The sequence below is a fragment of the Stenella coeruleoalba genome (genome assembly GCF_951394435.1).
Source record: "Stenella coeruleoalba genome assembly, chromosome: 13".
In the NCBI taxonomy this organism is placed as follows: Eukaryota; Metazoa; Chordata; class Mammalia; order Artiodactyla; family Delphinidae; genus Stenella; species Stenella coeruleoalba.
The window spans coordinates 10572282-10598309 of record NC_137159.1 but is presented as its reverse complement, the minus strand read 5'-3'; the positions used below and the strand labels follow the sequence as shown (position 1 = coordinate 10598309).

General features: G+C 46.4%; 2 protein-coding genes across 2 annotated transcripts in view; one reads left to right on the top strand and one right to left on the bottom strand.

Annotated features, from left to right (window-relative positions):
* BUB1 (BUB1 mitotic checkpoint serine/threonine kinase) overlaps positions 1-1100 on the top strand; it is a 41785-nt gene extending 40685 nt beyond the window's left edge. The window contains exon 25 of the mRNA XM_079941197.1: positions 625-1100. Coding sequence (XP_079797323.1) covers positions 625-820 — 196 coding nt within the window. The 3' untranslated portion in view covers positions 821-1100. The remainder of the gene's footprint in view (positions 1-624) is intronic.
* A 4639-nt stretch (positions 1101-5739) lies between these two features.
* The window catches only part of LOC307196194 (two pore channel protein 2-like), a 39328-nt gene continuing 19039 nt past the window's right edge, over positions 5740-26028 (bottom strand). The window contains exons 9-19 of the mRNA XM_079940959.1: positions 22938-23139; positions 19103-19247; positions 17083-17268; positions 15531-15595; positions 14647-14734; positions 13365-13434; positions 10987-11206; positions 10795-10885; positions 8511-8624; positions 8152-8276; positions 5740-7169 (exon numbers count right to left, since the gene is read on the bottom strand). Of these exons, the coding sequence (XP_079797085.1) occupies positions 7024-7169; positions 8152-8276; positions 8511-8624; positions 10795-10885; positions 10987-11206; positions 13365-13434; positions 14647-14734; positions 15531-15595; positions 17083-17268; positions 19103-19247; positions 22938-23139 (1452 nt within the window). The 3' untranslated portion in view covers positions 5740-7023. The remainder of the gene's footprint in view (positions 7170-8151; positions 8277-8510; positions 8625-10794; positions 10886-10986; positions 11207-13364; positions 13435-14646; positions 14735-15530; positions 15596-17082; positions 17269-19102; positions 19248-22937; positions 23140-26028) is intronic.

The window sequence follows — 26028 nt, the reverse complement described above, 5'->3', positions numbered from 1 at the left end:
CTCTTTTTGCATTATGGTTTTCTCAGGGTCTATGCCCAGTAGTGGGATTGCTGGGTCATATGGTAGTTCTATTTTTAGTTTTTTAAGGAACCTCCATACTGTTCTCCATAGTGGCTGTATCAATTTACATTCCCACCAACATATCCATTCTTGATGCATTAGTGGGTTGAGGTTAGAGTTAAGTCAGATGCAAGAGTGGGATTGCCCTGCACGCTGAAGGCTACTTTTTAAAAAAATTATTTATTTATTTATTTATTTATTGGCTGCATTGGGTCTTTGTTGCTGCACACGGGCTTTCTCTAGTTTCAGCAAGCAGGGGCTACTCTTCGTTGCAGTGCGCGGGCTTCTTATTGAGGTGGCTTCTCTTTTTGCGGAGCATGGGCTCTAGGCCCACAGGCTTCAGTAGTTGTGGCACGTGGGCTCAGTGGCTGTGGCTCACAGGCTCTAGAGCGCAGGCTCAGTAGTTGTGGCACATGGGCTGAGTTGCTCTGCGGCATGTGGGATCTTCCCAGACCAGGGCTTGAACCGTGTCCTCTGCATTGGCAGGTGGATTCTTAACCACTGAGCCACCAGGGAAGCCCTGAAGGCTACATTTTATCCTTCATTTATGCTTTGTCTCTCCAGGCTTCCTCATCTGGATATGTGGAATGAATTTTTTCACATAATGTTGAATATACCAGATTGTCATCATCTTCCATCTTTGGATTTGTTGAGGCAGAAGCTGAAGAAAGTATTTCAAGAACACTATACAAACAAGATTAAGACCCTTCGTAATAGGCTAATTGTACTGCTCTTAGAATATAAGCGTTCTCGAAAATAAAATATGGACACTCCCTAAAAGTCGCTTTGTAAATGCTGGCCTGCTCACTTTGAACCTTGATGTTTCCACATTTATTGTTTATGTAAATGTTTCTTAAAAATAAAGCCCACAAAGTATATCCCTGGGACATAGTTGTTACAAATATTTCAACAAAATACACAACACAGTAACATCCCTGCGTAGCAGGCTGACTGGGCAGCTCTTGGGATGCGAGCATTCATGAGAGTAATCGGCAAGAGAACATTCTCTAAAAGCACTTTTTAAGCACTGACCTGTTCACTGTAAGCCAAAAAAGAGCCAAGTCAGGTTTGTTTGTTTTTTTCTAAATTTGGGGGTTTATATTTGTGTAAAATAAAAATGCCCCAAATGTATTTAGCAGACTTAATGTTTTTATGAATTGAATGTGCCTGTCCTTTATTATACTTGTTCTTCATTGCTATCCATGGGAAATATTGCAGGTATAAATCTTAAGCTTTGTTTTTTAAAAGCATGATTCAAAAGAATATCTCAGATCTTGAAAATAATCATGTAAGCTCCATGCATCATTAATTAGCTCTGAAATTATAGCAGCCAACTTAGCGTTTATTGACTTAAAGCTGGAAGGGTCCTATAACCTGAATTGACCTTCCCTCCTCTATCCCTCCCTCTTCCCTTAGCACGTGATGAAGACAAATGTGAAGGGACACCCAGTTCAAGAAGACACAGTGACTGGCTTCCACTTCCACCCTCACTCCCAGCCACCAGGTTCCCCATTTCAGAGACAACCTCAGCCCACGTTTTCTGACCTTTCCAAAAATTATTCCATGAATAAATATATATATATATATATATATATATATATATATATATATATATATATATATAATGTTTTTTGACAAAGCTAGCATAATTCTGCTTTTTTTCACCTAATGTATGGTGGAGAATGTAAGTACATATAGAATGGTCTCATTCTTGTGATGGCTGTGTACTATTTGGTTGTATGATATATAGCCATAACTTGTAGTGTAAAATCCTAGAAGCGAAATTGCTGGGTCAAAGGTGAGGGCATTTAAAATTTTGTCTCAGTATTGCAGATAATCCCCCTGTAGGGCTGTGCCAGCACGGATCAGAGTCTGTCCCCACACCTCCACCAACAGGACACGTCAGGCTCTTTGACCCTTGCCACTCTGACAGGTGACAAAATGGTATTTCCTTGTGGTCTTCATTTGCATTCTCGTCTGAATTAGGCCAAATATATTCATATATTCAAGAGCTATGTGTTTTTTTCTTTTTCTGTGAACTCTATCCTTTGTCAGTTTCTCACTTGGGATTGCTCTTTTTCAGTTTAAGTTGTAGGACCCCTTTGTATTTCTCCCAATTGGTCGTCTGTCTCTTAAGATTTCTGTTGACATGAAGATTTTTAATTTTGTTTCGTACTCTGATTTATAAAGTTTTTTAAAGGCTTTTTTGGCTTTTGCATCTTAAAATGCCATCTTCGATTGAGAGAATAAGAAAAGAGTCTTCTAATGTTTTTAATATTAGTACTGATTTAAATACTTAAGACTAAACTTTTGGTTGTTTTAAATCAGATGTCACTTTTTCTTGTTTTTTCTAGCTGGTACTTTGACTATATGAAGACTACTGATTTATATAAAAAGCTTTTCAGTTGATTCTTTTGAAGTTTCCAAGTAAATAACCATCACTATGAAAATGCCGCTTATTTTATATCTTTGCCAGTTTTTCGCTGGTGATTTTTCTCTTCCCTTCGCCATTGCCCAGGACCATGAGAAGAGGGCTAAACAGGGATGGTGCTGGACGTCTCTGTCTCCTGCTTTAGAAGGAGCTCCTCCCATGTTTATCCAGTAAGCTCATGAGGCTGGCCTGAGGTAGCCTTTTTTAATCACGTTGAAGAAGTATCCATCCATTTCTTTTTGCAAGTGTGAATCATAACATTATTTCAGTTTTCTTGCCCCTCTTTTCATCTGTATTGGACCAGCTATATGCCATTCCCCTATATGAATGTACCATATTTTAGTTAAACAATTCTCTATTTAGAGACAATTAGTTTCACAATTTTATTGCTACAAAAAAGTGACTGCAGATACAAATGTGTCTGCAGGATAAATTAATAGAATGGGATTCCAAATATGCTTTATTTTGAAAATAAAGAACGTAACCTATGCGATTGATTACACATACACTGAAATTGGAAGGAAGTTGATCCAGGGACAAGACCTCATCAGACAAACCAACATTAAATATACTCTTAAAGTGTCAAAAGTGAGCATTGATAAAGCCAGATTTGTGGGATTTTAAAATTTTTCCTCTTGAAAATGTCTGTTTTCAAAGGAAACAAGACTAAAGTAGATAAGGGTGCTATTTTACTAAACTAATAATGAAATGTGTCCATCCATGAAAGGCAGCTGTGGGTGCCTTCAGTCTTGGGCAGAGAGGACACTTGGCCTCGGCTTCCAGCCCCTGTCAACATATCCTGCGTCCCCGCCAGCCCGTTTGCTGTTACTGGATCTTCAACTCCTATCGCACCCAAGATACCTTCTATGCCATTCACACCAACAACTTCAACCTGACCAGCGTCATCTCAGCACTGCTGCTGCCCATCTGGTGTCCAGTCTATGCCAAGGGCTCCGCTTACATAAACTTCACAGTCAGATTTCCTAAGCAACAGCCTTGTCCCCAGGGAGGAAGGCTCCATCCAAATGAAAGAAGTTGCTTTAAGCACTTCAGGAAAGTAGGTGGGTTTCTTGGTCCATTTCCTGGTACAAACTACAGCGATCATCTTCATTTCATTATAAATTATACACACAAACACACAGTTCATCTGCACAAGGAAATAAGCTCTGCATCTACAGGGCCACCGAGACGGATGCCACAGACATCAGAGTTGGAAGGCAAAGAAACGTCCAGCTCACCCACTAAGGAGATGGAGTTTCCCCAGGGACAGAGCTGAGCAGGGGCCCAGCTCATCCTAAGTGCCCAAACACCAGCTAGATTCAGCCTAGGTTCTGATTTAATACCTACTCGGGCCAAGGCCTTTCCCATTCATTCTCGGCAGCCCCGCTCCACGTGCTAAGTCCCAGCTAAGAACAAGGCTGGTTACTCCGGAGACTCCTGTTACCAGTGCCTTCTAACCCTGGATTATATCTGTGTCTAAGGCAATGGTTCTAAAATGTATTTTTTCATAAGACGCACCTGAGACACCAAAAGTGTGGTCCGGGCCTATCAGAAATAATGCTCCGAGATGTGTGGGCATCAGCACGATATGCAAACACACCTGCAAAGCTGCTTCCCTGCCACTGGTCCCAGGAGTCAGTGTCCCTGGTCCTCCTTTTACCTCATCCCTCCACTGAGTCCATCTGTCCCGTTGGTTCCATTCCGAATGGTTCAGATGAACGCATTTCTGGATTGGTCAGCCTGCAGGCAGGCTAAGCTCCGGTAACAGAACCCACACAGGGCAGCTTAGAGAAGACACAAGTGATTTTGATCTCACGTTACAGTCTGGGATGGGCGATCCTTTACTGGCCCCGACCCTGCCGTCCTCAACAGAAGGCTTCCAGGATGTTTTGATTGCTGTCATATCTCAGCAGAGGTGGACATCGTTCCCATGGGCAAGACCTGCGAGGTGTGGACCCCAGTTGGGCTCACAGCCCACGGGGCAGACACATCATGTTGCCCCATCCCCCTGCCAGGGAGACTGAGGAATGAAGTGTCCAGCTGGGAGCCCATGGGCCAAAATGTCGGGGTGACTAGTCCCCTAAAAGGCAGAAGAAAGACCTGGAGAAAAGTGGCAATGCTGCCACAACTCCTGCCCCTTGTCCCCTCCCTTGGACTGTGTGCAGCGGCTGGGGTGCTGGCGCCCCCTGGTGGCCACGGGGGCTGCTGCAGGACAGTGGTAACCGGACCCCAAGAGTCTGAGCCCGAGACTTTCCTACTGAAGGGCTCACACTTGAGAAAAAATTACACAACAAAGTTTCCTCCACTATCGTTTAACACTGAACACGTGGAACAACATACAGGTCCATGAATATGTGAATTCTTCCATATCAAGAAACATCAATGGTATGGAACACTTGACAGCAGTGTGTGTGTGTGTGTGTGTGTGTGTGTGTGTGTGTGTGTGTGTGTGTGTGTGTGTGTGTGTGTGTGTCTATATCTGTCTCTATATATCTCAACATGAAACAATTACTAGTAAGTGAAAGAAGCAAGTTCTTGAGCTATACATGATAAATGTCATGATATCCCACTTATGATAAAAAAAAAGGATTATATATTAATATGCATGATATCCATTTAGTTCCAGAAGGAAAAAGAACAAACTCAGCAGTTCCCACCGGAAAGGGGGTGTCAGGTTGTGAGTGGAAGAATGAGAGGGGAAGGGGTGAGGAGAAGGAAGAATAAAGAGCAACTTTTGACTTTTTACTATATTTCTGTATTGAATGTTTTACAGTGACCGCATGGTTTCTAATTTAAAAATGCCCATCATATTTTCAAATTAAAAACATTAAGTTGTCACTCAGCATATTTAACCTAATCCTTTATATAATGATAAATGTTAAATACACAAAGAAATAAGAGAGGTCTGGATGGATGGCAGGACTCCACAAATCCCATCAGACGGGTCAGCAAGGCTCCCACCTCCTGGGAATCGTGGTGGTAATGGAATCCCAAACCCTGACGCCAAACACCAGCCTTCCAGGTTTCAAACCAGGAAGCGCCATCTGGAACAGCCCAGTCAGCATTCCCCGCCCCCCACCCCCCCACCCCCCCCACCCCGCCCCAGTCCACACAATCTTGGGAGGGAGGTGCTACCTGCCCCGAGTTTGCAGGTGAGGAAGCAGAGCCCGGAGGTGGCATGGTCAGTGGGGAGTCAGGCATGCAACCAGCCCGGCCCCAGAGTCCCAGCCCTGAAGCTTTCGCTCTGCTCCGACACCAGGGGTCACCCTCAGACCAAGGAAAGGGCCCTCCCAGGCCAGGTTCGGTTGCCACGCTGACATGTGACACATGACATGACACGTGATGGCCTCACTGCACTCAGAGCCCTCAGGTCAGGAAGCCTTGATTCCCACCCCCATTCCCCTGCTCAGGGTAGGGCCTGCGACGAGGTGCAGAAGACGGAGGAGTCCTACCTACCCTGACAACTCTGGAAAGGACTCACTTGCTCACAATGCAGATGTGATCAGGAGTAGCCAAATTCACAGAGACAGAAAGTAGAATGGTGGCCGCCAGGAGCTGGAAGGAAGGGGGGTTAGGGAGTTACTGTTGAATGGTACAGACCTTCATGTGGGGTGATGAAAAGCCCTGGAGGTCTGTTGAGTGTACCTAAAATGTGACTGTACATAAAACTACTGAACTGTACACTTAGAAACAGTTACAGTAGTAAATTTTATGTTGTATATTTTACCACAATGAAATGTTTTCAATAAAATAGAATAAAATGAAATAAATCCCTTTAATTTCCCAGGAGTAGGTCGCTGTACTGAGAGATTTCCAGCTGGGGAAAGTGACCTCAGGGAGCAACTTACTCAACATCTTGCTATACTTGTAATTTAATTAAAGAAACTTTGAGGGACTTCCCAGGTGGTCCAGTGGTTAAGACTCCGCACTTCCAAGGCAGGGGGTGTGGGTTCGATCCCTGCTCGGGGAGCTAACATCCCACATGACTCACGGCCAAAAAACCAAAACATAAAACAGAAGAAACTTTGAGAGCCTCCCCCAAAAAAGAAGCAATTGTGACAGAATTTGATCTTCACATTCATATTTGTCTTCATTTCGAATAAACACTGCATCCAAAGCTACTGTACTAGAACATGTTCCTTTAGCATATTAAGATATTTTAAATTCATTTATGTAACACTGTAGCACAGTATTCATTTAATAAAGTAGCAAAATATCATATAAAAATAAATGAAAGCTTTTATATACCCACTGAGAGGATTTACACACGTACAAACACTTGTATGGTAAGTGCTCTCCACAGTCTCCTTGTAGATTTTCCTTTCCTCACCTCCATGGTCAGCCCTAAGCATGACCTCAGGAGAGCACACAGAGCTGACCACTCAGGGCAGGGGAGGCCGATTCACAGTCTTATCAGAACACAGAAGAGAACCTGGGCTGGGAAAGTAACCTCTAGGTAGCATCTGCAAACAGTGAGGACAGCTTATCTTGGTTTCCAGTTGTGCATGCCTGTGGCCCTTACAGGCCCAGGGTCAGGCACTGTTTTCAAAACTGGGATTCTTGGGATGTATGTCACTGGGTGAGAAGTTCAGAATCTCCTCCAAGGAAGGGCCTTCATCCTCTGGAGCTATTTCAGACTCAAACATCTGCTGCAGCAAAGCATCCACGGTCTTGTACTCTGGGAGGAAGGAGAGGGGCACATGGGACCTGCCCGTGTGGGTCGGAGGGGAGCAGAGCTCGGCTTTCCTGAAGGAGGGTCTCTGAGCCCACCCCACTGAGCTCCCCAGACCCCGCAGGCTCTGGAGACCAAGGAGAAGGTCCTCCTTGAAGGACGGGGGAGGATGGCCGCCTCTGGGGTGGCATGCCCACATACACACACACACACACACACACACACACACACACACACACACACACGCGCCATCTCTGCTGTGCTGTGTCTAAGTGTACCATACAGTGTGCCCATCAAAGGCCCAGTTGAGATTCAGACAGGTTTGGGTTTACTCAGTCAATCGTTAATTCACTGAGAATTAATAAAGTACTTAAACAGTTATTAAGGCCCACATGTCCTGGGCACATGGTGAGGCCCTTGGGAACACAATGGAGAACAAAAAAGACATGGCCCTGCACATGTGGAGCTTCGAGTCTGCAGGGAAGACAGATGGTGACCAGACAGTCACTCAGTGATCAATGTACAGCTGACAGGTGCTGAAAGGCAGGGAAGGAGAGCTGGGGGGTGGGGGGGTGGGGGGTGGGGGTGGGGTGCACAGGAGCACCTGACTTCTCGGGGAGCCCGGAGGGCTTCCCTGAGGAAGTGCTGCCTGAGCAGAGACCTGCAGGAGGAAGAGCCTTGATTCTGCAAGGTGAGGTGAGAGTAAGGGGAGAAAGCAGCATGTTCAAAGGCCCTGTGGCAGGATGGAGCTGGGGAGCCGAAGAAGTAAAGGGACAGCAGGGCTAAAGGGCAGAGGCGTGGGGGTTCCTGGGGGAAGGAAGACGGGCTGAGGTATTGAGGAAACCAAGCATGTGGCCCCTAGAGGCCACGGCAGGCGCCCTTGAGACACGGTAAGCCCCTGGAGGTCGGATTTGCATCCTGGAAACATCTCACTGACTGCTGTGAGGAGGATGGATTGGAGGAAGTTTCGAGTTGGGTTAAAACTTACTTTTTGATGCAATTCTAAAGTACAGTCCTTTCAAGGCCTTCCTTTTGTTGTCTCCATCGTCCCCACTGAAGCCACTGTCCTTGGCGTCCACATTGTCAATGAGCTTCCCATCCTGCACTTCTTCCCTTCGGGGAGGAAGAGATGGTGTGAACACAGCCGGGTCCCTCAGCTGAGTTCCCCTCTGTCCTCCCAGCCATGGCCCCATGTCACCCATGTAGCCAGCGAGGGTCCCTGAGAACTGGCACCCAGGACCAGGCTGGCTGCCACGGGGTCTCGGGGGTTAAATGTGATCAGGACCCACCCCGCCATGAACATCCTGCTTCCAAAGTCCATGAGCCGCGTCGGGAAATGCTACTCACTCTTGGACCCCAACTCCAAGCTCTTGAATCTTCTTCTCAATGGCAGTTTCCACTTCACTTTTTTCTAACGAATATGCCACAAAAAACGCTTCCAAGATGAACGCTATGAAAATACTGAGAAAAAGTAAAAGGCAGAGGGTTTTACATCGAGTCAGCCATGGTCTAGGTGATGGGAAATCATGGCAGCAAAGAGTGTTCAAGCCCAAACAAAAAGGCCGCCCATCTTTGCAAAGAAAACACAACACGGGGAAGAAACAACAAAATGTCTCTCAAGCGTCAGGCACAACTTTCTTTCATTCGGAAAATCATTCTTCCTCTACATCGTTTTTAAACAGTGACTATTAAGAAGAAAATGGGGGGGGGTGGTTTCTGATTCACAATTTTTAAAGGTTTACTCCATTTATAGTTATTGTAAAATATTGGTTATATTCCCAGTGCTGTACAATATATCCTTGCACCTTATTTTATACCTAACAGTCTGTACCTCTTAATCCCCTCCCCCTATATTGCGAAAATATGGAATGCCTCACCAATTCGCATGTCATCCTTGTACGGGGGCCCATTAATCTTCTCTGTACAGTTTTAGTGTATGTGCTACCAAAGTGAGCTCGAAAATAGTTTATTTTAAGGGGAAGCTTAGGCCACATAATTGGTGTAGACAATTCTCCATGAATAGCTCGTGTTAATGCACAGTCTAGGTCCTCTGAGCAAAGGCACTGACAGCCAATTTAGGGATATACTGGGCTGGCCCAAAAGTTCGCTCGGGTGGTCTGTGACATGGAAAAACCCCAATGAACTTTTTGGTCCACACGATATGCGTGTCTCCAGAAATGCTCCACCATAGTAAAGCTTCTCGTTACTCACTGTCTCCTCCCCAGCGACCACTGGGGTAGCAGAGACTTCATTTTGTCCTCCCCGGAGACTTGCTTACGTTCGAGAGTAAAAATAAGGTCTTTCTCTTTTTCTCTCTCTTTCCAGAGGGGAGGATGGGCAGGTCTCCCCAGCTACACAGACCGGGGTTTCCTCATTTTGGGGTTCCCCTCCTGCAATGCAGCCCATCCCACTGGCCCTCACCTCACGGTGCAGCGGGGATTAGGGCTCGGGGAGCTGCCCCAAGTATTGCTCTGGCGGCAGCTTCTGCCATGAGGAATAAACTGTCTTTGTCTCGGACCCAAGGCATCACACTTTGTCAGTATATATACAAGACGTACACGCACACTGACCTGCCACTTGTGAGTAGGGAATCCCAGTTCCTTCACCACTTCTGACTTAACATGATGCTGACGGAGCCCAGGGCTGTCACCATACTCGCATGCTTTTGGGGGAAGAGCTGAAAAACCCCTACAGCTTTTCACGTTGCCTCGGCCTATCCCAGCATTCTGGAAACCTCTCTAAGAATCACTCAGAAGCATTCCTCTCTCGTTCCCACTACATATTCCATTCAGACGGTGCAGGACAAGCAGCCCTGAGCGGTTCTTCCCCTCCCCTCCCTCTGCTGGGACGTTCTTGAGCCAAAATCAACAGAATGGTGGCCAAAGCAGCCCTGATGTGACAAGGAAGGCCCGGGGCTGGGCTGTCACCCCAAGAATTGCGGGCCCTGGGCTCTAAGAGGGATACGACAACCAGAACACATCTCTGGGGGCGGGAAAAACAGGCATAAAGGGACTCAAATTCAGGTCCCACAAGGAACAGGGGAGCTAGAATCAGAGATTGATAAGCAGGAAGGAAAGCCCTCTGGAATGGTGAGATGTCATAGCAGCTTTCAAACGGTGCCTGAGTTCTCCGCGGAAGAGAAGTCAGGACAGAACTGGAACCAATGAAGAAAATTAACTAGTACGCACATTTCCATTCTACCTGTGCAAGGACAGGTGAGGACCAGAGCTGGACGACAAGGAAATTGACTCGTATAGGTTCTAATGAGTCCCAGGAGTTGTGCAGATTTCAGCAAAGGGTGGACACAATTCACAAGGACGTTCTAAAGGTGATTTATCCCACCGGGGAAGGGTAGGGAGACCGGCCAGGACCCCAGAGCCCTTCTGACCCAAACAATTGGCGAGGCTATGAGATGTATACTATATACTGACGTGCACGGCTGGCTGACACTGAAGAACACAGATGTGAACAAAAGTAAGATGCCTCCCTTCTGGTGCCTTAGCATCTAGCAGGGGAGATGGGACCCACCCACAATGTACTCAAGGGTGGAGCCAGGGAGGAGGGAGGTGTGAGCAGCTGTAGATCTGAGAGGGGGGATCTGCAACGGCCCACCCGGCAGGAGCAAACTCACTTAACAATGAGGATGACGACCACGACGTGGAAGCCGATGAAATACAGCTTTGACGCCTGGTGAGTCACGAGGGCAAAGCCATCTGCGAGGAGTGGGAAGCTAAGGAAACAAGCGTTCAAGGAGCCGAGACCCAATCCTCCCGGAAGGTGCTCTCAGCATCCCCCGCCACACCCGCCTCCTCGGAAAGGATATCGTGCCACTGGTTAACCACGGTGAGCTCTGTCAGCAGGATGAGAGAGGCAGCCAGGTCATTGAAGTTGTTCCTGCAGTACCTGCCTCGGGCAAACGCTGAGTCTTTTAGGGCGGGGTTCCCACACACCAGGGCATCAGGACTGGTGGAACTGGGGTCAAAGAAGTGGACTTTGCCGTGGAACACTTCCATCCCGATGATGGCAAACACGTAGTAGACCACCTAGGGTGGGCGGCACCGGGCACGAGTGGGCAGGTGGGATGAGGGGAGGCAGGAGGACGCAGACACGGGTCAGCCTGCGACAACGGCCGGCAGAAAGCGCTGTGACCCTCATTCTGGGGATGGCTTTCCCCACGGCCACAAGTTCCAGCAGCATCAGGAACAGAGTGGGATGGGTCAGCCCACTGGCCACTGGGCTGTTCAGGGACAGGGGCACGGCCAGCTGGACCACACCTTGACCTCTGCTGTGGTCCCCGTTTACAAAGACAAAATGATGCTGTGAGCAAGTTAGTGGGTTAAATACTCAGGAAATAATATCAATAGTTAGGCCTCTAGGGAAAAAAATAATAAATTTGGATCTTTACCTCATTTGTTTTTTGTTTTTTTGGATTTTTTTGGCTGTGCCACACGGCATATAGGATCTTAGTGCCCCGACCAGGGATCAAACCCGTGCCCCCCGCAGTGGAAGCGTGGAGTCTTAACCACTGGACTGCCAGGGAAGTCCCGTTTACCTCGTTTCTTATATCAAAATAAATTCCAAAGGTGTCAAAGAGTTAAATGTAAAAACCAAACTATAAAGGAGCTAGAAAAAAAATCAAGTAGAGAAAAGGCTTATAAGCATGATATAAAACTAGAAACTGTAAAATAAAACATCAACAAGTATGACTATGTAATTAATTTAAACTTTCAGACAGCCGAAAAAATACAACAGAAAGCCTTTATTTCGGAAAAACAAAAACAAACAAGTGACGGATGAGGAAAAATAACTACTCTGTATACAACGTACCAAGGGCTTATTTCCCTGATCAGCAAAAAGCTCTTTCAAATCATATAAAAAAATACAACTAATAGAAAAATGGACCAAGGATATGAATTAAGCTGCTTATAAAAAAAGATAAGCATAAGTGGCCCAAAGAACATGGAAAACACACTCAGCCTCTGGAATAACTAAAGAAATGCACATCAAAGGGACACAGTGCCATTTTCTCACCCATCAGATTGGAGAGTATGGAAATGTTTAATAAACCCAGCTGTGAGGGGTGCAGAGAAACAGATGCCGCACACACTGGCATTTGGAATGCACAGGGAGCACGTCTTTTGGAAGGCAATTCGCCACCACTGATCCAAACTGTGGACACACTTACCTTGTGACCTAGCAGTTCCACTGCTAGGAATGTACCCAACAGAAACACTCACGAAAGCAAAGACACACACAAGATGGGCTTCACCCCATCATCTGTGATGGCAAAGAAGTGAAATCTCTAGTGGTTGGCCGGTGGAGGGGCTGATTAGCCATGTTCTGGAGTCTTCCCTCAGTGGGACACTTTGCATCAGAGCAGAACTCACATGGGTGCATGTGTCCTCCAGGACATGTGACAAAGACATTGGGAAGACGTTGGATAGAAAGAAGTTGTGCCATGTTTGGTACAGATGATCCCATTTGACACAACAATAAACTGGATACACATACATCTGGAAATGACATGCCTGTTGTATGGATGGAAATGTTTAGGAAGCGTGACGAGAAACTCTTAATCATGGTTGCCTCTGGGAAAGAGGCACGCGGTGGATGAGAATGCGCGACCTGCAGTCCATCTTCATTCTTCTGTACTAATTGAATTGTTTTGTTTTGTTTTGTTTTACCACTTTAACAGAATAGAAGATAAGTACCCTGCAGCAGATATTCAAGCTTCCTCCTCCATAGCACGGAATCACTCCTGGGTGGGGGGCCCAGTCCCCTCACAGCCTCGCGTGGCTACGTTCTTACCACTGGGCTTCTGGAGGAGCAGGTGGGCTTTCTTCTGAGCAGAACAAAGAAGGATCGGAGGCCAGGGGGGCAGAGCCATGCTCTGGAAGGAGCCTACACCCCTGAGACCCACCTGCTGGCTAGGAATACCCCCCTGGACCGTGGGTGAGAAACACACTTTGACGAGATTAACCCACTGAGGTTGGCTTTATTACAGCAGCCAGTGTACCTGGACGGCTATATGCCCCATGTTTCTACACATGTGATATTTCTCAAAATAGCTCCTAGAAACCCCTTGAATCTCATTGACTTCATCTCCCTTTCTTTCCCTCACTTAAAATAAGGCTCACAGAGACCTGCTAAGAACGAACATCTTATCGCTTGCTTCACGTAGAATAGGAACAGAACACTCACCAAGACCAGACCGCCAAACGTCAGCATCGTGGGGCCGATGTTAATTAAGGTGGTCACGATCACCCGGAATCTGGGATAAAACAAAGTTTCGGACACAAGGCAAAGGGAAGATAGATGTAAGTAAAACTGACACCACACTAGCATGTTTGGTTTCATGCCCCTCCCGCCAGTCCTGGATCTGTGCTGTAAATGCTGTCAGGAATCTGCCTTGACAATTTTGTCAGCATCAGTCCATCTTCTGAACTGAGGGGGGAGTTCATCTGAGTTTCCCCTGAAGCAAAACAAAGCAAGACCGTTTTTAAAAACATAAGAAAGGTAATCACAGAGAGTTTCACTGGTAGGACACAGGTGGGTATTGAGGCTGAAAAACCATCCACCCTCATCTGCTTTCTTCCCCCAACCTTTTTCTTCATCAAAAATTCATCCTGGGGCTTCCCTGGTGGCGCAGTGGTGGAGAGTCCGCCTGCCGATGCAGGGGACGCGGGTTCGTGCCCCGGTCCGGGAAGATCCCACATGCCGCGGAGCGGCTGGGCCCGTGAGCCATGGCCGCTGAGCCTGCGCGTCCGGAGCCTGTGCTCCGCAACGGGAGAGGCCACAACAGTGAGAGGCCCGCGTACCAAAAAAAAAAAAAAAAAAAAATTCAGCCTGTATTAAAGCTGACCTGGAGACTCAGCTGACCCGGCCTGCTCCCCTACTTATTTTGCGGGGGAGCAGGCCAGTCCTCAGATGGCAGTCCCCACACACTCCTTGAAAGGAACCTGGCCTATCCAAAACAGGGTGGGTTTTTCCGGGTTTAGGGATCAGGCTCCTAGGTTTGCATCCTAGTTCTGCCTCTTTCTAGCTGTGCACCACTGGGGGAACTACTTAACCTCTCTGAGCTTCATTGTCATCACCCAGGAACTAAAGATCATTAAATCCCCTACATCAAGGGTCGTTGGAGCGATTTAACGAGACAATGGTTAGCATACTCCGTTAGCGTTAGCTGCCATCGTGACAGCTGTCCAGTCACCAGGCTGCAGGCACAGTTGAGGGACCACGTCGCAGGGTTGAAAGTGACAGGACAGAATCCCTGCCCTCAGAGAGCTGCACTTCGGGGCTCTTCACCACCTTCTCGGGCTCCCTGCCCCTCCCCACCGCCCCCAGAGAACCCAGGTCCTCTATACAAGTTATATCCTGGGTTCACAGCTGGGCGTGTTTCTAGTTCCCAGGCAGCGTGGTTTCTGTCAAGCCCGAATATGGGGAACTGCCCGGGTGCAGCTGTTTCCCATGGCTTCATCTTTACCTCTGAATGCTGACAATGATCCGTAAGAGCCGGAGTATTCTCAAAATCAAGACAATATCCAGTATCTGCTGACTGTTGTATTTTCTCGCTGGAAAAAGAACACAACCATCTAACATTCCGGTTTCAGAGCGCCTCTGGCTTGTTCCTTTTATGCAGTGAGGTCTGAGACTCTGTGGGTCCTGGGGAACTATGCACTTCACTTCAAGAACAGGGTGATGGCTCTGAGCAATGAGGAAGCGAGGACTGCCTTCAACCAGTAACTCCCCCGGCAAATCAGCACCAAGCTGAGCATCCCCTCCAGCCCTAAAACTAAGAAGCGTGAGTGTAGGAACAGACTTCAGACCATAATCAAGAACTGACTGTGGATCCCGCTCTACAGAACGCACTTCAGCAAGCCGTCCCTCCCCCCAGCATTCATTTCATAGTCATGTTAAGAAGCTTCTCTATCTCTAATAATCCCCTCTGCCATCTACAGGAAGGAGTGTGCAGGGCAGTGGCGGCACATGTAGAGGAGCCAGAGGAGGGTAGAAAGGAGAGGGTGGTGGGCAGAGGCTGATGAAGAGCTCCTGCTATAGCTGGACCCTGGGTTGGGGGCCAACATGGGCAGAGGGTCAAGGATGAGCGCTGAGACCAAGGGCCGTTTGGAGAGATGACCAGCGGCGTGTTTGGTGTGGTGATACCTACAAATGAAATCTCTACCCTACAACCAGACACAAACAAAGCTACCATCCCTCTCCAGAAAGCGGAATAGTTTTACTAATTCTCCTGTGTCCCCACTGCCTCGTCCCAAACACCCTAATGGTACACCATGGATGTTCTACAAAGTTTACTGATTGAACACACGCTCCCGGGAGGCGGGGAAGCTGAGAGCCGGTGACACTGACCTGACTGAATGGTGGTGTTGGCCACAGTGGCCACCAGGGCTGCGATGATGATCAGCGTATCAAACCTAAGATTTGGTGGAGAAGCAACGTCAGTGAGGAGTCAAGGGAAAGGCCTGTCAAGCTCGGGATACAGTGAATCCTGAGAAAACTCTGAATCCAATCTCTTACGCAAAGCAACGATCCAGCCGTCAAATTGATTTCCATAATTTTTAGGACAGCAGGTACAAAGCAAGAAACACTGTGTTTGATCATTTACTGGCTGCTCCAATGAACCATCGAAGGAAATTTGTAGGAATCAGCTAATTCATATCACTCTGTCTTCCAACATAACTATATACTTGCAAGAATACTTCGACACATTTTCAGAATACATAGTGTAATCTTTCTCGGTATTCATCTTACTAAATGCATTGCAACTTTATTTATTTATTTATTTATTTATTTATTTTTTTTTTTATTTATCTGGCCATGCCATGCTACCCTTACCAGGGATTGAACCCACACACTTGACAGTGAAAGCACAGAGTCCTAACTGCTGAAGTGTCAGGGAATTCCCTGCAACTGTTTAATTAAAGGGGAAACTCATCATGCCGTGACTTTTCTCACAACGGTGCCACTGCCTTGGATAACACTGGTCAGCTGGCCACACGCACACCTGAGTGAGTTTCTTGGCACTGGGAGCAGTGACCACAGAGATCCAACCCTGCTGAGCTGTGCACTACCCGTGATGGCTGACATTCAGTGGTACTTAAGATGGTTTGCAGCATGTGGGTGATGGTTTAAGACCGGGAGGTACAGAGCCTGTAGCAGAGAAGGTCACAGGAGAAACATCCAGCCCGGGAAAGAGCTTGCTAAGGGTCCTCATCGTCCAGCCACGCAGGCCAAGTTTTCCAATAACAAGAGTAGGGAGTGGGCCAGGCAACCACGGAAGGAATTGTCTCATTGGGTGCGACATTCTAAGATCCTTTCCAAATCCAAGATGCCGTGATCTGTGATTCTAATTTTAGACAGTCATTCAAACTGACATCCTAAATGACAGCTTTGAGAACCAGATGTTCCCCTGCCCTCAAGACTTCATTATAAGAAGCCTCAGGCTTCCCTGGTGGCGCAGTGGTTAAGAATCCGCCTGTCAATGCAGGGGACATGGGTTCGAGCCCTGGTCCGGGAAGATCCCACATGCCGCAGAGCAACTGAGCCACAACTACTGAGCCTGCGCTCTAGAGCTCACGAGCCATAACTACTGAGCCCACGTGCCACAACTACTGAAGCCTGCATGTCTAGAGCCCATGCTCCGCAACAAGGGAAGCCACCGCAATGAGAAGCCCGCGCACCGCAACGAAGAGTAGCCCCTGCTCGCCACAGCTAGAGAAAGCCCACGTGCAGCAACGAAGACCCAACACAGCCAAAAATAAATAAATAAATTTATATAAAAAAAAAAGAAGCCTCAAAACTAGGCAGATGGAGCTTGAAACACTCCACAACGTTATTCCCCAAAGTGTGACAGAAAGCCCCTCTCTTCACCCACGGCCTCCTCCCCAAAACACAGACTCACCAGTTCCAGAACTGCTTCCTTCCAAAATAGGCTCTGGGTTCGTACGTGTACAATTTCAGGAGAATTTCAATAATATAGAGAGAAAGGAAAAGCCATTCTGCATAGGAAATTAAGGGGTTTTTCTCATCCAAAGCAATGAATATGGCATTTATTAGAATGATGACATCATAAACCCAGACAAAAATCCTGCCAGGAGGGAAAAAAGAAGATTCTGTTACCATACATTTCAGTTAAAAAAAAAAAAAAAAAAGCAGGTTCAGAGCCCTGCAGGAACTACTGTGTTTCCTGTCAGTGTGATGAATATGAGATACTCACCACCCCCCATCCCACCAACACACACACACACACACACACACACATACTCACTCAACATGGAAGGAAAGGTTCCACCATGGTTAGGGCTCTGAAATTCACCTGCCTCTCACTGACACTGGTACACTGGTATAGCCTTTCCCACCAAGGAGAAAATGAAGACAGAGTGAGGGGGAAGAACAGAGGCCTAGTTTTCCCAGGTTCGCCTTTTGGGCACAGTACCTGGATCAGATGAAAAGCTGGGTAGAATCAGGGGGCAAGGAGAAGGTTTAGGGCTTAGCCCAGGACCATTACACCTTGACTACTTGACCCTGGAAAATTAACATCCTTAACTCAGAAAGCTTCTGAAAAATTCTTTACTCCTATTGCACACAAGTCTTCCAGGGGACTGACGTGCCCCACTTTCTCACCAAGTCTGGGGTGAAAAGGGGTGAAAAAAATAGGACAGTTGGGCTCTGACTCAACTTTTTAATTACAGAGCAGGCTGCCCCTCACAGGCATCTGTGCTCTGTGCTCCAGAGAATCCTGGGTGAACCCTGGGCGTGGCCGTGGGAAGCAGGGGAACGGGGGCTCCTACCCTATTGTCCTGGGGAAGCTGCAGACTCTAGGTCCCAGCCCTGGATGCCACATGTGGTTACACAAACATCCACTGTGTGAAACACACCAGTAGTTCAATATTGAGATGAATGGAAAGGCGCCTCTACATAAAGGGCCTTCGTAAGTATACAATATGGGAGCTAAAAGGGATATTTACCTACATCATAGGCTGGGCTACTTCCAAGGATTTCTATACCATTCACTTTTTTTTTTTTAATTTTTGAATGTTATTTTATTTATTTTTTTATTCAGCAGGTTCTTATTAGTCATCCACTTTATACACATCAGTGTATACATGTCAATCCCAATCTCCCAAGTGAACCATTCACTTGTATGAAACATTAAATTCACAGAAGGCAAGACGGGAGCCTCTGCTGATAGGGGTGTTCCAGGCCACACATAGTAAAAATAAACTCTCCAGCCGGGATAAAGGACTCTTCTAGAGTCCATCTACTTGGGAATAAAAGAATTAATTGGCTTTTTTTTTTTTTTTTTTTTTTTTGCGGTACACGGGCCCCTCTCCGCCGTGGCCTCTCCCGTTGCAGAGCACAGGCTACAGACGCACAGCCTCAGCGGCCATGGCTCACAGGCCCAGGCGCTCCGCGGCATGTGGGATCTTCCCGGACCGGGGCACGAACCCGTGTCCCCTGCATCGGCAGGCAGACTCTCAACAACTGTGCCACCAGGGAAGCCCTAACTGGCATTCTTAACGGTCATTCCAGTAACTCTAACCCCTGTCTACTTACCAGATACTTTACAAAATGCCATATTTGACATCAACTTCCTAATGACTCTGATGGGGCAGGAACTTCCTGAAATCAGAGAGTGGTCAGCTTCCCTGGCTCAGAAAGCACAGCCAGTCTGTGGTCCTTGAGCATTTAAAAAAAAAAAACAAAAAAAACACCGAAGAAGGAAGCATAATCTAGAAACCTGTCCTCTGGCTAAGGTTAAACATAGCAGAACCATTTCCATGCCTTCCCAAGAAACCAGAAGCAGTGAGCAGGGGAATGGTTTATAGCTTCAGTGATGAAACACATTCAGTCCAGACAGCATTAACAGATTCCTCTATTTTCAAAGCAATTTGGGAGAAAACCGGCCCCGTCTCACTTGCCTGTGCCGAACCACCTTCTGAACCAAGAGGCTTGGGGACGACTGGTATACCCGAGGCATCCAGGCTTCCAGCGGGTGTCTCTTGATGTTGATGGTGACCACCTGGATGTTGAGGAGGTCAGCCAAGCGTAGAAAGTTCATTTTGTCTGCAATGAAAAAAGGACCCCCAAATACACGGCTGCTGTGACACTAGGGTTCAATGGGTGAAACAAAGCCAGCACAGACTCTTGGATCTGCGTTTCACAGGTGAAGATATGAAGCCTCAAAGGATGAAGGCCCAAGGGCCAAGGGGACAGCAAGTGGCACAGCCTCCCGCTTGTCCTCACTCAGACCCTGAGCCAGCCCAAGGCAGCCAACCCAAGCATGTGACTTCGCTAGTTCACAGACACCGCTGCCTCACTCCCTGCCTTCCACCTCACTCAGCCATTATGGCAGTCCAGCCATTATGGCAGTCCAAGCAAACCGATACAAGCAACGATTTCTCCATGAATTGTTAAATGAATTATTTTAAAGTGAACACTATGCGTTCCTTAAATTCTGAATGGAGACTTAAAGGTCCTCCCGGAGTAAGAAATCAAGGGAAAATTCTTTATGCTTTAAATGTGCCATCCCCTAAAAAAAATAAATAGATAAACCAAACAAACACAACAAACAAAAAGCCTCACTAGGGTGGAGGAAAAAAGGAATTTCAAGCTTAATGATCACCTTTTTTCTTTTAACAAAGTCTCTGACACACTCTTGGCTTGCACAAACGTATTAAAATGCTAAAGAAACTAGGTCTTAAAATGATTTTCTCCTTGACACAGGTGCCTTCCAGATAAAAACTTGAACTAACAAATCAGTTTATAAAGTCTGGCCCCCACAAGTATAAAATATGTAAAACAACCAAATATTCATTTAAACAGTATTTCTATATTCTAATTTCTTAAGAAAATCAGATGGGAACCAGGGAATTCTAACTTCATTTAATGTTCTTAGTGTCTCTACCTAATTAAAAAAATTTTTTTAAGATATGCAAATTAACAATAGACCAGCAATTAGTAGTTGTAAAAAGGCCATTAGGGGGAAAAAACAAGCTTGCTTTTTTTTTTTTTTTTTTTTTTGGTAAAAAGGACACATTTTAAAGATCTGGTTACACACTTAAAATCTAAGGACTTTTGACCAAAAATTAAAACGTTCTAAAATTACTTTATAAATCAAATTAAAATAATTTAAAATTTGAATTCAAATGTATTTAATGCTCCCAGGAAAGGAAAACTAATAAATTGTTTTGTGATTTAGGGTTTAAAATGTGGCTTCGCATCTTCTTCCTGATTTTATCCAATGTAAGTACAAAGTGCAAATATAGAGTTTTAGTTCATGCAAACTTTGTTTTCTAAAGAGGCTAAAATGGTTGGAACTTCAAACATCCCTCCCCCTTATCTTACGGGTCAATCGGTATCATGATCTCAGCTAACATTTAGGTGTCTTTAAACCTTAACATAGGCCGGAACCAAGCGGCATGATTCAAACTGTGTCATGATTTAAAAACTCTTATCTTTATCAACTGGCTTGTGTAAATCACATGATGTTGTAAACCAAAAGGCCCTACAGGGTAACTTGCTTAAACTATATGGATACAGTGTCCAGAGTTTCACGCTTCTCTGACAAATCCTTGGTGTCAACAGGGAATCAACTACCCATGATTTCTTAAACATATTTTCTAAAATTACTAATTGAGTTCGGGGCATTGGCCTAATGCATATTGAGATAAATAGTCAATAACTTGTATTTACCTAAAGACATGAGAAAATTACCAAAGAAGTTTCCAAAGAAATTAAGATGCTATGTCCCCACGTGTTAATATGTTTGTTCTTCATGACACCCAAGTGTCAATAGTTAGACTGACCTTATAAACAAAGAAACACTGTTTATCTGAGTGTGTCCTGGGGACCATGTGTATCTTTTCTGGATGAGCAGGAGACACCCAAGTGTGAAGCCCTCACCAAGCCCAACAAAGACTCCTAAAAGCCCCTGCTCCTGGGTTTGCAGCAGCTCATCTTGTAAGAGCAACCCAGGAATTCACACTACAGGAGGAATCGCAGAGAGTTTATAAAGCCCTAAAGCTTCATCAACATCTTCAGAGTCTCAATTCTCTAGAAGCAGCAGAGGTATTAAATGATCAAAAGAGAATTCTCAAAAACAGAGGGGCTGAGGTCTAGGAATCCTGGACTGACATGGGCCACCATCCCACACCACTTCTTGAAGTGGGAGATCCAAGGGGGCCCAGGTCCCGACCTCTCCTCCAAGTCCTAGAGCAGCGCTCCTCCCTGGAGGAGTGTGGTCCCTGGGCCACGGCTGGTCCTGTCCTCATGCTCCCCGACTCACCCCCATGAGATCAGCTCTGAAAATTTAGAAACGTATAGAACAATTGACGGGATCATTTCATGTCTGTTGACTCTAATAATGAAAAATTGGGACTTGCGTTTTACATGTTTTTTTGATTTCGTTTTTGTAGTTATTCATTTTTGTTGTATTTTACCCAAGTGTACAGCTGCATGACAGGCTAGCGATTTAAAAGCTTCACCGCACTTCCCAAAGAGCTTGGGAAGCATGGTGCTCAAGGGTTGCCCAGCCGCCTTTCCCCCACCGTTAGCAGAACCCTAACCCTGACATGAGGATCTCACAGTGCATCACCGCCAATCCCTAATGGGCGCACCAAAGCCATCTCCTCAGGGTCTGAGAAGCCTGGATCCTGAGCCATTGAAGCCTGGATCCTGGGTGGCTGAAGGGACGTGCCCAGGGCTCAATGGAAGGCACCTGTCACACCCTGCTGACGTCCATCTTGGATCCAAAACCCTCATTATAAGATGCTGGCATCACCCACCTAACAGTGTCTTGCCACACAGTTCTCTTTTCCCTGGACACTCATGTAAGTTCCAGACAATCACTGTCATTTCCTTCTTCTCACACAGGCACCGAGTCCTAAAAAGCCCACGGCTCTGCTGGACTAGTTTGAGAGTCTTCGTCTCACGTAAATTTACATTCTATCAGACCTCCCACTCCATTTGGGTGTGTTTCCGTCTAGACTTTTCTTGAAATTAGAGAAATGTGTGTGCCCTACAGTTTGGGGTGTATTTTAGTCATCTCACATCTTTCCCCACTGTTACCTCATCTTCACAGTCATTTTTAATGTCACCAAAATTTCCCGTTAAGTGACCCTCAGAATTTGGGGCAGCTTAGAGTAATGATAAAAAGCAGGGGCCTTGGAGTCAGATGGCCTGTTCCACACTGCAGCTGTGTGGCTCTGGGCAACCGACCAAATCTCTTTGAGTCTCAGTTTCCATATTGATAGAGGAGGTTAACAAGACCTACAGCTCAGTGAGTCTGGGGAAGATCACATACACACAACAATCATGACAGTGTCTCACGCGTGGCAAGCATGCTACCAATATGAAACATTATTGATAATAACTATCAATCGCTAATACATGAATATTTAGGGGACTTTCAACTTTTCAAATGCTAAACGCAATTTAGACGTTTATTTATACAGCCCTTTTGCATATTTTAGATGAGCTCCCTAAGGCAGAATCCTGGGAGGGGAATGACCGTGTTACAAGGTGAAGGGCTTCTGGAAGGCTCCTCACATGCTGACAACACACACCACGACACCCCTTTCGGAACACAGCGTCAGGAACCTAATTCCACTATGACACTGCCAGCAGGGAATGCCAATATACATTCTCAGTTGCAAACTGAAGAAAATGAACAAACATCCCATCACTTTTAGAAGCCCCCCCACCCCACTTTCTGATGCACAGGGAAGAGGAATTTCAGCGGCCAAGGCTTCTTACCCACATAACCCTTCTGTCCCTCGTCGGAGATCCTCAGAAGGAGCTCCAGGTGGGAACTGCTGATGTCTGGCGCCACGATCTTGGCCAGCTGCCTCCACTGGGCCTCCTTCACCACAAACTCTGTGCCCACCTTGACTTTCAGAATGTTGAAAGCCTCTATCATTTTGTGACGCTTCAGGTATGCCAGTGTGCGAATCTCATTCTTGAAAAAACAGAAGTGTGTTTTTTTAAGAGGAAGACTCAAGAAAGTCTTGATTTTCCACCTTAAAACATTTCAAGGCAATGGAAGAGTTCATCTGAGTGTGTCCTGGGGACCATGTGCATTTTTCTGGATAAGCAGGAGATACCCAAGGGTAAAGGCCTCACCATGCTTGACAAAAAGTCCTCAAAGCCCCCGCTCCTGGGTTTACAACAGCCTATCTTGTAAGAGTGACTCAGGAATTCACGCTACAGGAGGAAACTGCAAAGAGACGTCACCATGGTTCTGCCAATTCACAAGGTACCAAATCCCTCCCCGGCTCCAGGGATGGGTAGCTAACCCCCACCTGCAGAAACAGAACTCAGCTTACCAAGTGCAAATGAGGGAAGTCAGGAAGGATAACCTGTGTGGTGAGAAACAGAGCACCAGGAGGCAGACAGGTCCAAACTCCACACTGCCCAGGAGGAAGGGAGATTCCAGAAAAGAAGGAAATCAGGTCTGCTGCTGAGAGAGAGGCAGATGCAGGAGAGGGAGAAGACAGATCTACCATTAAGTCAATCAAGAAAGAGAGGCGGAGGGGGAAGAAATGCAGGGAAGTGAAAGCAGGCTAGAAGTGGTCAGAAGGAAGAGGTCCAGGGCAGGAGGGTCAGCAAGGGTTTGCCAGGAGCTGCCATCCGGCTTGACTGTGCACAGGGAGTCTTCCGGACAAGGAGAACCCCCCTCATGTTACAATCAGCCACGTCGATGCCCACCCCTACTGCTCCCTTTAAGCTGATTACATGGCTAGACCTTAAATTCTTGTTTTAAATTGAAGTAGAGTTGACTTACAATGTTGTGCTAGTTTCAGGTGTACAGCAAAGTGATTCAGTTTTACATATATATATATATATATATTCTTTTCCATTATAGTTTATTACAAGATATTTAATAAAGTCCTCTGTGCCATATAGTAGGACCTTGTCGTTTATCTATTTTATATATAGTAGTTTGTATCTGCTAATATCAAACTCCTAATTGATCCCTGTCTCCCTTTCTCCTTCAGTAATCATAAGTTTGTTTTCTATGTCTGAGAGTCTGTTTCTGTTTTGTAAGTAAGTTCATTTGTATCACCTTTTTTTTTTTTTTTTGCCGTACGCGGGCCTCTCACTGTTGTGGCCTCTCCCGTTGCGGAGCACAGGCTCCGGACGCGCAGGCTCAGCGGCCATGGCTCACGGGCCCAGCCGCCCCGCGGCATGTGGGATCTTCCCGGACCAGGGCACGAACCCGCGTCCCCTGCATCAGCAGGCGGACGCTCAACCACTGCGCCACCAGGGAAGCCCTGTATCACATTTTAGATTCCACATATAAGTGATATCATATGATATTTGTCTTTCTCTGTCTGGCTTACTTCACTTAGTATGATCATCTCTAGGTCCATCCACATTGCTAAAATGGCATTATTTCATTCTCTTTTATGGCTGAGTGGTATTCCATTGTACATGTGTACCACATCGTCTTTACCCATTCATCTGTTGATGGGCATTTAGGTGGCTTCCATGTCTTGGCTATTGTGAATAGTGCTGCTATGATCATGGGGTACACGTGTCCTTTTGAATTAGAGTTTTCTCTGGGTATATGCCCAGGAGAGGGATTGCCGGGTCGTATGGTAACTCTATTTTTAGTTTTTTATGGAACCTTCATACTGTTTTCCATAGTGGCTGCACCAGTTTACATTCCCAGCAGCAGTGTAGGAGGGCTCCCTCTTCTCCACACCCTCCAGCATTTGTTATTTATAGACCTTACATTCTTAATGGTACAGCTGTGTCTTCATTGCCTTTGACTCCTCAGAACTTTGGTGTTGGGCACAAAAAACACATTTAAGATACGCTTGCTGACTGATCCACGTGGCAGAAGATTAATTTTCGAGAAGCGTTAACTAAAAGAAACACTTCTTGGGGGAGGGGGAGCCACAGTTCTGTCCAGCGCACCAGACCCTCTGGGAATGCCTCTTCCTGCTCAGAAGGAGGGAGTCAGAGGAGGAGGGTTACTGGGAGGCCTGGCCTTGGGGTCGGGAGCAGCTGAGGTGCCCACAATGCACAGACTTCTCAGAGCCTGGACAGGCCAGACACCTTCAAAGGGAGGTTGGCCGAATCTCAGACGCAGCCCACCACCCACTTCTCCTTAGCTGCGAACATTTAAGTTCTCCCCGACTTTCTACTTGCCCCCTGGTGGGAACATCCCTAAGCAAAGAAAAATTCATAACAGAACCAAAAGGATCTAACTCAAAAGGCTATGTCTTCCCTTAAAGAAAATGACCCTTGGATGAAATGTATCTCTGTGCAATTAGTTTTACAATCCTAGAAAACAGCCAATGAGAGGCGTGCTCAGGTGGGTGACAGTGGGGTCCACAGGTGAGATGACCCAGGTCTCCTGGCAGATTCCAGAAATAAAACACGCTGCGCCCCAAGCCCTCAGAAGCCTCTGCCCATGCAACACCTCCAGGAATTCTCCAGACATTAATCAAAGAAGAAGGCACCAGGGCAGAAACTATTGGCTTTAAGGTATTTTTGCTTCTGTTAGAGGTGGGGAAAGGAGCTTGGAGAATATCCCCAACCCCAATGATACACAAAACATTTCCAGGAGCCATGAACTATCAGATGCATTAAGAGTGAGGAAGAATGGATAAAGAAGATGTGGTCCATATATACAATGGAATGTTACTCGGCCATAAAAAGAACTAAATAATGCCATTTGCAGCACCATGGATGGACATAGAGATTGTCCTACTGAGTGAAGTAAGTCAGAAAGAGCAGGACAAATATTTGTATGATATCACTTATATGTGGAATGTTAAAAAAATGGTACAAATGAACTTATTTACAAAACAGAAATAAAGTTACAGATGTAGGAAAT